General features: G+C 34.2%; 1 protein-coding gene and 1 non-coding gene across 2 annotated transcripts; one reads left to right on the top strand and one right to left on the bottom strand.

Annotated features, from left to right (window-relative positions):
* Positions 1 to 3,955: 3,955 nt before the first annotated feature.
* TRNAK-CUU (transfer RNA lysine (anticodon CUU)) lies at positions 3,956 to 4,028 on the bottom strand. The gene has a single exon. It is a non-coding gene; the product is annotated as a tRNA-Lys (tRNA).
* Positions 4,029 to 5,156: 1,128 nt separating this feature from the next.
* LOC132640204 (uncharacterized) lies at positions 5,157 to 12,560 on the top strand. The gene is made up of 10 exons (XM_060356695.1): positions 5,157 to 5,354; positions 5,453 to 5,501; positions 6,303 to 6,409; positions 7,411 to 7,456; positions 8,481 to 8,615; positions 8,746 to 8,835; positions 8,905 to 9,036; positions 9,526 to 9,609; positions 9,719 to 9,783; positions 12,139 to 12,560. Exons 1-10 carry the CDS (start codon positions 5,242 to 5,244, stop codon positions 12,323 to 12,325), a joined length of 1,008 nt encoding a protein of 335 aa, XP_060212678.1. The 5' UTR covers positions 5,157 to 5,241; the 3' UTR covers positions 12,326 to 12,560.
* The last annotated feature ends 891 nt before the right edge of the window (positions 12,561 to 13,451 follow it).

The following is a 13,451-nucleotide window of genomic DNA, read 5'->3' as shown; positions in this document are numbered from 1 at the left end:
AAATTTAATACTATTGTTTTTGGGTTGCAATTTGATCCATCAGAGTAACAATATTTTGACTTATAAGTCTAATGGGTCATTTTAGATTCAACTTCATCTATCCAATCTGTTTAAACATTGGCGAGTTACATAAATTACTAAAAATGAATTTATTTGTCAATGTCTACCCAAATTGCTACCTCCTTTTATATTTATAGAACCAATAAACAAGTAATAGGTTGATGAAAGGGATGTGACTGTGATGATGGTAATGTATAATGAGATAGTGAGGAAAAGTTGGAAGAGATATTAATGAGAAAGCTTTAGAAGCATCATCATGAATAATGAGGAGACAGAAAAAAAGTGTTAAAGAATGAACCATTTAAAGGCCACCATTTGCCAACTCACAAGCTTTATATTGTACCTACTAGTTGTTGGAGGCCTGTGCTAAGTCCGGGTCAAAACTCAAAATATAAAAATAATAATTTTTTTTATTGTACCTACTAGTGTTTTAGTAGGCGTTTTTGAGGCGAGCCCTGGGGCATCAAAAACGCACCAAGGCGTACAGGTGAGGCGTAAGTATCTTGGGGAGTGAGCCCCAACCTTCGAGGCGTTCGCCTAGGCATAAGCCCCGGGAACTTTTACAAATTTGAGCCAAAATTACTTAATATTTAAAAAAGAAGAAGTTAAATATCCAGTAATTAACTCATAGCAAATTCTCAAACTAAATATCTCAAAAAGTCAAAGTTTTTTCTAATCGTTTATCCTAATTTCATAAGCTTTTCTCATTGTTGTTTACCGAGTAACATATACACTTTACACCTTTGTATGCAAAGTAAATTATAAAGCAAATAGTTTTGTATGCCAGACAAGACAATTTCTATGTAACATTTAAAAAAAATCATTAGATAATGACAAAGATTAGCATTGAGCAAACATACCACATGTGTGTTGAACAATAAAGTAGCCTAAAGAAATGCAAATAAATACATTTGGCGTTATTTCTAGATATTAAAATAATTTGAGTCATAGAAATAGATTTAGTCATTTCGCCATGGATGCAAATATATAGGAGTATATTAGTACATAAATATAACACTTATATAATTTTAGATATATAATCTTATCTCTCGCTATAGATATTTAAAGGAGAGGTACACAAAAAGTCATTGCATCCGGACAATTTAGCAAATATACAATGAAAATGCTTGAATCCTTCTCAGAGTATGGCTGCAACTTTAAAAAATAAAAAACAATTGGTCCGTGAAAATGTAGAATTTATGGAAATTGGGAAAAAAGAAAAAATATGTGCATATCGTAGAGTAATATGTGGGACCCTAAATAAACTTTTGAAAAGAATTCAAGGACATTTGTCAATTGTTTGTTGCTCCTTTGACACCACCTTTGTTGACTTTTTATAATTGTCATCAAACTTTCAAAAATTTACCAAATCACATAGATGGTAGCTATGCAAATAAAGGCCAAAACATGAGCAAAAATGAAAGTTAAAAAATGTGAGGACTACAAAACTCATGGATGTTCACTTATATAGTATTAATAATAGTAAAGTGAAGAGAAAATGAATTAGAAAAAGTTCAACTAGAATAATCGTACTTCTTTAATTTCTCTATTGTTTCCCTACCTTTGCCTTTAATCATTCTTGAGAATATTGCCCCACCAATAGAAACCAACTTTTTTTTTTCCGTTACTTGTTCCAATTGGGATGTTTCATAGGTGTGGGACTTCACAAAGGGATCACAAGTTTATTTTTTTTTATTTTCGATTTTGCTTTAAGGCTTGATTAATTTAAAATTTGCGATGAAAAAATCCGCTTTAAAAGTAAAGCGTTCCTACCAAATAAAAGGGGATCAAATTTTTTATTAGTGAATAAGAACGGATGGCGCTTATGCTTTGTTGAAGTATGAATTGTATATACATTTATAGTTATGTATTTAATTTGTCACGTGGCAACATAGGGTGTACGTATTTGATTTTAAGATGCTTGAGGTGTATATTAGTTAAATCATATTACAGATTCTTTAGTAATTTATCTATCCTCCTTTAACAACCAACTTATATCGACCCTCTCTTGGTAACCATTCCGTTCTCATATAGATTATAGAATATTGTATATCCTAAGAATGAAAAAACCTTTGACCGAAAACACTTTTTTTTAATGAAGCCTACATGATGCAAATTAACTGAATTAACTGGCCGATGGATTCCAAATCAGGTGGTTATACCCCCAATACTATAAGAAATAAAGAATATATGATCTTACATGCTAAATTTGGACAAACTTATTTTATTCTTTTATTGGTCCCATTTTCAAGCTATATTTTAACAAATAAATAGGGTAGTTCTAACTTCCAACTGCAAAAGCTAGAAAAGCAAGTAAAATAAGGCATTAGCTTCGTATCACAATGGCTGGTTCACTTGTGATCGTTTGATTTGTTTAGTATAGGTTGGTAAACTTTCATCCCTACAATTGACTAACCATAATATTGTTTTTAAGCACCAAACTTAATATTCTTAGGGCTCGTTTGGTACAAAAGAACAAGGATAAATAATCCCCAGATTATATTTGAGATGAGTTTATCTCACGTTTGGTTGAGATAAAATGACGGTATAACTAATCTCGGGATTAGATATCCGAGGATTGTAGTGCTATTTTATTCATGTGAGAGGGTGGAATAACTAATCCCAAGATAAGTTATTCCGGGATAACTTGTTTCCAACCAAAACGACCCCTCAATGCTTGATAACTAATGATTTTAACGACGTCTGACATATTAAAGATAAGACAATCAACGTAAAACTTGTCACTCTATACTAAAAATCAATTGGGTATTATTATCAAATGAAATCATGACTTAAAATGAAACGAGATACATAATGAAGAATTATACATCCGACTAGCTAATAGGGTGCAATATCCCATTGGCAGAGTTATATAAGAAAGATTAATCCGATATTTCTACTATAACGGAAATACAACCCTAATATGTAAAATTTGATATTAAAAAATTTAAACCAAAAAACAAAGAAAATCAATTGTGTATTATTGAATGAAACAAATACATAATGTAGCATTATACATCCGACTCCAACGAGCTAATAAGGTGCAATATCTAATTGGCAGAGTTATATAAGAAAGATTAATCCGATATTTTAAATAAAAAGGAAATACAACCCTAGTACGTAAAATTTGATACTCAAATTCAAAACAAACAAGAATAAAGAAAAGCCCAAAGCCATCGTGTTTTTTGGGCTCAGAAGAGAAATGATGGGTAGAGGCCTGAAAAACATAAATGGGCCCGAAGCCCTGATCTGCAGTTCGACATTGTTTAGAAAGATTTTACAAAAGAAAACGCCCACCGTGGGGCTCGAGTGACAAGTTTTACGTTGATTGTCTTATCTTTAATATGTCAGACGTCGTTAAAATCAATTGGGTATTATTATCAAATGAAATCATGACTTAAAATGAAACGAGATACATAATGAAGAATTATACATCCGACTAGCTAATAGGGTGCAATATCCCATTGGCAGAGTTATATAAGAAAGATTAATCCGATATTTCTACTATAACGGAAATACAACCCTAATATGTAAAATTTGATATTAAAAAATTTAAACCAAAAAACAAAGAAAATCAATTGTGTATTATTGAATGAAACAAATACATAATGTAGCATTATACATCCGACTCCAACGAGCTAATAAGGTGCAATATCTAATTGGCAGAGTTATATAAGAAAGATTAATCCGATATTTTAAATAAAAAGGAAATACAACCCTAGTACGTAAAATTTGATACTCAAATTCAAAACAAACAAGAATAAAGAAAAGCCCAAAGCCATCGTGTTTTTTGGGCTCAGAAGAGAAATGATGGGTAGAGGCCTGAAAAACATAAATGGGCCCGAAGCCCTGATCTGCAGTTCGACATTGTTTAGAAAGATTTTACAAAAGAAAACGCCCACCGTGGGGCTCGAACCCACGACCACAAGGTTAAGAGCCTTGCGCTCTACCAACTGAGCTAGACGGGCACTTGTTGTTTATTTATAGTTTGTACCTCTTGTAGAGTTACCTACAACAACACTTCTACACAAACAAATAATAACAAAATGTAATACGGCATTAAAATATTTTTCAATATTTGATGTTGGTTTTTCAACTACTCTTAATCAACTTGCTCTAACAAGTTCATAGTTAATGTGATAAACATGGTTTTCTAAGACGGAAATGGGCAATCACTTTTCACATCACTAGTAAAAAGTTACACACCATCATAAAATAAATAAACTTTTATCTATTCTTAATGCGAGAAAAACAAAAATTAGACAAAAATATTCATACTTAACATACGTCAAAACTTTTACAAATGAAACTTCGGCTTAGTGTGATAAAATTTAGACTTGTAGATATGAAAATCCAATACAGTATAATGGAATTATATAATCAAATCCCTAAACTTATAAAATTTTGGTATCAGATTGAGCATTCTACTCATTGGATCGTGGATTCTTGCAAGAGCTTATTTTGCTTGTGAATGTCAACATATTATGATCAACATACTCTTTTCATAATTCCATCATAGCATGTCGTAGTGTTACATGTAAAAGTTCTAAGTTCTATCACATGTTGAATCTTTTTACATAAAGAATGTTTTCAAATTCCAACATATTATGTTGAAGTTTCATACGTGAGAGTTTAGGACGTCATTACACGGTGCTAGATTTCACATAAAGATAGTTTCTTACTCCAACATAGTATACTAAAGTTTCAATTGTAAAACTTCAAAATGTAGCATCGGATTTTTTTTGTTCGACATCCAAAGGTGGTTGCTTCTCCATTACTCTCTCTATCTCAAAATAAATGTCACTCTAGCAAAAATAATTTGTCCCAAATAAATGTCACTCTAGGATTTCAAAATAAAAATTAACACGTGTTTTCAGCTATGCGCTTAATATTAAAGTAGTATTCCTCTATAATATTCTTAACTAGTTTAATAAATTACACATTACATTTATTGATTTTTTAATGAACGTAACTTTTGTTCTTATTTTGAGACAGGAGTAAACATGAATAGCCACTTTATATTTGGTTATTTAGCTTTTTGAGCACCCCTCCAAAAATAAAAAAAATAAAAAAAATACTAAGTTGTTAGTCTTGTTGACCTGGGCCACTTTTGCAAACTCTGCTAACCTTATTCTTCATTCTTTTTTTTTTTTTGGTTTGATAAAACAAAGCCCTTGAAAAATGGTAGGAATATGGACGATTTTGGAGTTACTAGTGATCTCAGCTATCTTTCTTGCATTTGGATTAGTTGCTGCTATTGTCTTTGAAACATTCAGAAGAAGATTCAATCACACGTATGTCTTTACAATTTAACTCCCTTTTAACAAAAAACCCTATTTTTGCAATTATTATTATTATTATATGATTTTGATTTTGATTTTTCAATTTGCAGTCATGTGGAAGCTCCTCCTATATTTGAAGATCCAACTTCATTGAAGCCGGTACTTACAAATCCACCTCTAAAAATTGTATTTTTTTATCTCTTGTTAGGTCCCCAGGGAAAAAAAGATTGTAATCTTTATTGTTTCAAAATTTTAAATTAGTTAAAAAGGGTCTTTAAAAAAATGAATAGAGGTTATATGGCCCTTTGTATACATGGGCGATTCTGAAATAACACAGAGGCGATCTGTTATATGTTATAGAGGGTCATTTAATTAATTCACCCCAAAATTTATATGTAAATCCATAACATATTGTTTTTTTTCCTGATTGTTTGCGCGAACGGTACATATTTTGTTTACTATTTGAATGGAATGGGCTGAATGGATGTTGTAGAGGGTCGTTTAATCAATTCACCCCAAAATTATATGTAAATCCATAACATCTTGCATTTGATTAACTTCTTAACTTTTGAGTATCGGAATTGACATAGGAGATTGACTGAGAGTGACAGAGGTAATTTAATAACAACAACATACCCAGTGTAATCCCACAAGCGGGGTTCTACATAGGTGATTTATATAGATGCAAAATAGAAATTCAAAAAGGGGAGGGTAGGGAGGATCAAGCTTATGTTGCTAAGTAGATGAAGTATATATGACAAAGGTGATTGATTAAGGTGTATCTTAAGCAATGTGTTAGTTAGGTATGCAAACATTTGCACAAGCTTTAGCCATTGATCATATATTCTCTATCGTAATCTCAGAGCCACTTTTACTAGCTTGAATCTGCATGGTGGTGTGAACAGTGAAGTGACATTTAGGTTTCCGTTGTTGAGTTAACCTTGTTAGCATATAATTCAGGTTCCTTGTCCTCATATATTTGATCCTGCTGAGAAGTACATATCCTTGGTCATACCTGCATACAATGAAGAGCACAGGCTTCCTGGAGCCCTTGATGAAACTTTGAAGTAAGTGAATCAGAGTTGATCTTCTATCTCTATTGGTTAATATTGTTCCTGTGATGTCTGATTCCACGATCTCTAGCTTTGATATTTTTCTGCTTATTAGTCATAGTGACTATAGTTCCCCCGCTATCTTCTGAGTTCTGGCTCATTTAACTTTATAACATGCAGAGGTTCATGTTTGTAAGATGACCATGTGGTCTTTAGTTATATTCCCACCATTTCAGTTTGTTTTCTTGGTTTGACTTGACATGGAGTTTAACAAAGTAAAGAAGACCTTTGAATTTTGTGGTATTTAAACAAATTGAAACAGAGGGATTAATTGCTCCTACTATCTCTAGAAATGCAATTTTGACTCTTATAGGTTCTACTTTAAGAAGTCTACTGATGGATCAATTGAAATCTTATGATATCATCGTTCTTTGATTAGATGATGGTATGCCGCTGTGTTTTCTGCATGCTGCATATGTTAATGCTGCAAGTTTTTGTGTTATTCAAAGGTTATTACCCATTCTGACCTCTATGGTCATGACTTTGACAGCTTTGGTCAGCATGTTAACAAGATACTTAGTCTTTTTATCTTGTTCAATAGAAAGTCATCCCCTGATCTTAGTTTTCCGTGGATGCTGTGTCATGAATCTGCATTGTGAAATCATTTTTTGACCATTTTGTTATTGATATAAGCTCTTGTTGTGGAACACATATTCAGGGTCACTTAAGTTTCTTGATTTTCGTTTGTGGGTGTGGATCGTTTGAAGGCGGTAAAAGAGAGAATTTACAATTAAGGACTATATAATTTCTTAAACCTGCCATTAGATCTTCATGTGGTTATATGTGTTTAACGTAGGATTATCTATTCAATTCCATGTATAACATCTTCCAACAAATTAAAGGTATTCTTTTCTGAATTGTGATAGTTCATTTACATGCCCTTGTTTTACATCAGTTGAGAACTTCACTTAAATCAAGGCATTAAGGAGCATTATTTTTGGATTTGAAATTTGCAGTTATCTGCAACAGCGTGCGGCCAATGACAAGACATTTACATATGAGGTATGAGTCAAGATGTAACATGTTTTCTTTTCTTTTAGTTTGATTCATCAAAATCTAAGACCCCTACTACCGCTTGCGCATTTAAACCTGAGAACATAGAATTTCTCCCAACGGCCTAAAGTCTCATGAGAAACTGACTAGAGAAGATAAACGTTTAAGCTAAGAATATACTATAATACAGCCTATTTCACATAGACTTTATGACAATTTTTCAGGGCTGATCTTTCACATGGAATGTCCGATGATTCTGATGACTTTTAGGGTGCTGATATTTCTAATAGAGAAACTATCCTGGTGGCATTGATATTTTCAATCTAGAATAGTTTTATATTGCTATTACTCGAATTTACTACAATTTTTCTAGAGAGAATAAGATTCCAATTTTTCATTTCCAAACAAAATTGCGTGTGTTTCTGACGCCCTTTTAATCTAGGATGAAGTGCTGAGAAAAGACACAAGTAGAGGACGTAATGTTTTAAAATTCACAGGTAATGAACACAATGATTTCAATAAATATACAACAAATTAACCTATCAAAATAAATATATAACTGAATGATTAAACAAATTATAAGTTTCCTGCTAACCAAAAAGACGCGGTGCTGAATAAAAGTCAAACATGATCTTAGATTTGTGTTCTTTATACCTTATATCTTTTCATCATTTTTATTTATCAAAGAAAGGTAGTGGAAAGTATGTGAGTTGGGTTCTGAGGGAAGAAAGGTAGTGTCCAATGTCCAGTACCTGATTGTCAGGGCTTGCTCCTTGGCAAGCAATTCAAGTTTTATAGGCAAAGCTCCTAGCGTCAAGCCTATAAAAAGCTGAAACAGAGACGGATGTTTCACCATAGGCATGACACTAAATGTATAAAGACACTGGAAAATGCACAAAAGTTGGAATTCAGGCCTTTGAAAACTTGAGTTTTCCTTTGAGTAATCCTCGCCATTGCCTGTTGTTTATTTGGGTGAAGCCCGGAGATGGCATTTATGCATTTCTACATTCTTAACTGATTGATTCTTGAATAGGTAATTATTGTTGATGACGGGAGTACTGATGGAACCAAAAGAGTGGCTTTTGAATTCGTGAAGAGATACTCTGTAGACAACGTGCGAGTCATCCTTCTTGGGAAGAACCATGGGAAAGGGGAAGCTATAAGGAAAGTGAGTCCAAACTCAACATCCAATGAACTAATTCAGAAAGTCCTCCTCTTTATTATGTGTTTACGAATTCATTTTACTATATGGGAATTGATTAAAGCCATTTGCTTCTGCGAAAGCATTGGAAAAACAGGGAATGCTTCATTCACGTGGTGAACTGCTTTTAATGCTTGATGCTGATGGGGCAACCAGAGTAGATGATTTGGAAAAGCTTGAAAACCAGGTTTGTGGCCCTTTTCGTAGCTGAAATTGTGGCTAGTTTCTTTGTAGTTTCTAATTTTTTTCCAGCCAGATTCATGCAGTTGCTAAAAAGGGACAACAGAGTGAAGATTCTGCTGGTAGGGATTCAACTATAAGAATATCAGATGTTCCCGCAGCTGCATTTGGTTCACGTGCTCACCTGGAGGAGAAGGCTCTAGCAACAGTTTAGTTTTGACTGCTCTTTTTTTTTTTTTTTTTTGCGTATATGTTGAGTTTTCCTCTTAGGGTGTGTTCAGTCCAAATTTGTCAAATTTTTTAGAAAACATATTTTCTAGGAAAACAAGTTCCTTAAAAATGAGGAAAATGACTTCCCCAATTAAAGTAGGGAAAATAAGTTCCACAAGTAGCACTCCACATTGATTGTGTCCTCGCCGCCTTCCAATACATGACCTCATCTTCACCCCCACCCCTGTAACCCCCATCCGCACACCCCTACACCCGCATCCCTACCTCCCATCGTGTCTAGATTATATTCAAATGTTTTTTGGATAATATTTTTTGCTTATGCGAACATAAGAAAATAAGTAAAAAACCCACTTATTTTCCAACCATATTTTTCATGGAAAACATTTTCCTTCATACTGAACACACCCTATGTTCTGCATATAATCCTAGCATCTCCTCATGGTTTGTTATTTGTGCCATGTTACAGAGAAAATGGTATCGCAATTTCCTGATGAAAGGTTTCCATGTTGTGGTTCTCTTGGCTGCTGGTAGTGGAATTCGTGATACTCAGGTAATCTTGTAATCTGTAGAGTAGCTCAAACCTCTCGTCTTCATTGAGTTCCTGTTTAGAAGACTCCAGCTAGGTCTTTTACTTGATTGAAATTGCTGGATTTATGCAGTGTGGATTCAAGATGTTTACCAGATCTGCCGCCAGGAAACTTTTTTTAAATATCCGTTTGAAAAGGTATTTGTTCAAGCGCCTCCTCTTCCCAACCACAGTGTTTAACAGGAGCTATATTTTCACAGATTCTTTTATTTGTCCTCCGACTACATAGTCTTTTTAGGAGCATTATGAACATTTTCAATCTCCCTTAAGAGTATGTATTCTTTCAATTGTATCATTTTTTTTTGAAAATGGTAATATTGTATTCATCAGCATTAAGGAGTTGCTGGAAACCATATCTACAGGAAAGGACAACCAGCACCAGAAATAAAGAAATTTCAACTAAATTTCTAAGAAGTCTAGTAAAGATTCAGTATCTTCTACACATCTTTCTTTACACCAAAAAATATAAATACTGTATACAATTCATTCTCATTCTTTGAATTGAGCTGCTACTGTCTTCAAAACACCTTGCATTTCTTTCTTTCCATATTGTCCACCATATACATGTTGGTACAGAATTCCGCCATTTATTCTTTCTTCCCCTACCTCCTGCTTTTTTCCAGCACTTTACCAATTCCATTGTAGTCGCTGGCATGACCCAATTCAAGCCATCCATAATTGTCCTGTCACTTTACAGTGAATGAACAGATGACTGTTGTTTTCTAAAGTTTCCTGACAAAGAAAACATCTTGAGCTCAACTGGATTCCCCTTCTTTGTAATTTTTCATGAGTCAAGCATGCTCTTCTGACCACCAACCAAGCAAAACATAACACTTTGGGATGAGCGTTTCCTTTCCAAATATTCATCCAGTGCTTGCTTTGGTTCTGTTGTCCAGCAGAGTTCAATAGGGAGTAAGCGGATTTCACTGTGAAGCCCGCCCTTCCTTCATTTTTCCATGTAATGGAATCATCATGTTGTGTTGTACCTTTGAAATTCTCCAGAGTCTTCAACAAATCAATGGCTCTAGAAACCTCCCAGTCATTTAATATCTTCTAAAAGAGAAATTCCAGCCTTGTTCACTCCATGTGGCTTCAATGGAAGCTTCTTGTGGCAGACTCAAGCAAAACATATCTGGGAACAACTCTTTTAGGGGGCCATGACCCAACCAATTATCATGCCAGAAGGATATTTTTCTCCCATTACCCTCTGCAAACCCCACATTTTCCATAAAATTTGGCCAATGAGCTCTGATGGATCTCCATACACTCAAACCCTATGCAGCTACTACAGGCTTGGTGCCCCAATGACCCTGTTGCTCATACTAGTAGTCACCACCTCCTTCCATAGAGCTTGATCTTCCTTGTTGAACCTCCACAACCATTTCATCATAACACTCTTGTTTTGTCACCTCATATTTTTAATACCAAGACCCCCTTCTGATTTGCTCTTGGTGACTGCTTTCCGGTTTACTAAGTGAAGCCTTTTTTTTTTTTTTTCATTGTTTCCCTGCCACAAGAAGCTGCGTCTGAGAGAATCTAGCCTCTTTTCTACCTTTTCAAGTGTATCGGTTCCTGGTAGAATCAAGTGTCTGCTGAGCTTGCATAGAAGGCTGTTTGTTCATCTATTGGCCCTTCTACAAAGCCATTGAATTTCCCGATACCTTTATGGGGCTTGTCTTTATAATTTTCTTTCATGACAGTTTTTTGTCCATGTATTTAATTTAGTGTGTCAATTTTCTCTAAGTTCACTTACCCATCCTTTGAGAGAAGGATCTAGAATAAATATGTTGTAGTGAGTGTAGTCCACTTGTTTATATGCAATTAGGAATCCTCTAAAGTTCAACTACTTAATAATGGCTGTGATCACTAGATTCGTATTGGGTCTCGTGAGAAATTCGACTATTCTCTTGGCGTCTTCATGTTTGGTATGGAGAATTTTTTTGTCCAATTTTTCCATGTTTGGTTGGTCAAAATGTTATGGGAAACATTTTCTCTAGGAAAACAAGTTCTTAAAAATGAGGAAAGTTACTTCACTAACGGAACCAGGGAAAACAGGTTTCATAAGTTACATTCCAAGTTCATTGCACCCCCCACAACCCCCTCCCAAACCCCCCCCAACCCCCATCCTTTGACTGTTCTCATCCCCCCCACAGTGTAAATGCTCTTGGGACAATATTTTTTTTCGCTTACTTACCAAACACTAGAAAATAAATAAGAAACCCACTTGTTTTCAAAGAAAACATTTTCCCTCATACCAAACACACCCTTAATGTCCTGATTTTACATTTCCACAGTTTCCCTATGTGCTATGCCACGGGGAAGTCACTTGTACGAACTTTAGTTGAAAATGGCGTCCTGATCACTATTTGTCCGTTCACCTAAGTTTCCTGTTGTTGCTGCTTATGTTGCATTTGTCTCGTCAGTTTTTTTTGCTTTTCCCCAAGGTGTCTTAACTTTGGGCAGTAGGGACATACTGACAATCCTTTTTCACAGGTGGTGCTTTGATGTCGAACTAGTCTACTTATGCAAATGGTTTCGCGTTCCAATGATTGAGATATCCGTTAATTGGACAGAAATACCCGGATCAAAAGTCAATCTTTTAAGCATCCCGAACATGTTGTGGGAGATGGCGATCATGTCTTTGGGTTATAGAACTGGCATCTGGAAAATCTACAGCTAACCTATTTTTGCAGTACATTTTACGCGCTACTAGTTGACTGGCAGTAGCTGAGTTTCTTTGAATGAACATGGTTATCGTTGGGTTGTTCAGATGTAATTTTATACGTTTTCCTTTTACTGGACGAACCTATATACAGAAGCTTTAATGCATTCGTCTGAATGTGTCTTTTCTTGATCTGCTATAATCTACAAGTGTCCTGTCACACAGTAATGAAGCCTAAGGGCCCGTTTGGACATGATTTGGTATTTTTCTGGACAACAAGATTTGATGGTGAAATTTTGTTTGGACATGTAATTTGGATTTTCTAAATTGTATTTTTTCTTGTAGACATGAAAATCGCATAGTTTTTGAAAACAATCTAAACTTTCCAACTCTTATACAATCTTATCATATGAGCAAATCATAGTTCTTAAACAAAATATCGAAATATCTAAGGCGCTGCATTAATAACTCACATATCTCCATGTTCTTTATAAATTAATGGTTGTGATATACACATAATTTTATAAAGATTCACTGATTTAATAAATTAACAATAGTAGCAACTAGTTATTCTTTAATATAGTTCTTTTACATGGTATTAACAATTTTTTCACATCGAGCATGAGTTTTTAATTTTTGTAAAATTTAAAATGATAGTTTTCTATTTTTACAAAATATAAACTTATGGGAGAAGTTTTACATTTAAAAAATTGAAATCACAACTTGAAATTTGAAATTGTACTTTCCGGAGAATTTGGGATTGAAATTATGATTAAAAATTGAAGTTGAAGTTCTGTTCAAATTTCATAAACAAACGCTGATTACAAATCAAATTTGAGCTCCAAATCCTAAAATGCCTACCTAGTAATCAAAGTAAGTTGAAATTTTATGTGATCTCAAATTTAAATCTCAGCGGGGGCAAAAACAGTAGGTAATTTCTACTTATCAATTCAAGTTCTGGTAGACAAAGTAACCGGAACATATACTAATGGTAAGTAGTAAATACCTCGTAAAATTAGTCGAGATACGTGTAAAATTACCTCTACGCCATGATTATAAAAAGAAAAACAAAAAACAAACGGCTAGTCCTTTTTTCGTTGCCTTTTTGTTTCCTTTTAACGGAAAAATATACATCTCTACAGCC

Source organism: Lycium barbarum, chromosome 5 (assembly GCF_019175385.1).
Source record: "Lycium barbarum isolate Lr01 chromosome 5, ASM1917538v2, whole genome shotgun sequence".
In the NCBI taxonomy this organism is placed as follows: domain Eukaryota; kingdom Viridiplantae; phylum Streptophyta; class Magnoliopsida; order Solanales; family Solanaceae; genus Lycium; species Lycium barbarum.
This window is presented reverse-complemented; position numbering and strand designations above follow the sequence as displayed.

Bases quoted from the DNA above. Each gene is read 5' to 3' on its own strand.
- LOC132640204 (XM_060356695.1), top strand. From the start codon at position 5,242: ATGGTAGGAATATGGACGATTTTGGAGTTACTAGTGATCTCAGCTATC. The intron at 6,410-7,410 runs GTAAGTGAATCA...TGAAATTTGCAG, and splicing joins GCCCTTGATGAAACTTTGAA to TTATCTGCAACAGCGTGCGG. The intron at 9,037-9,525 runs GTTTAGTTTTGA...GCCATGTTACAG, and splicing joins AGGAGAAGGCTCTAGCAACA to AGAAAATGGTATCGCAATTT.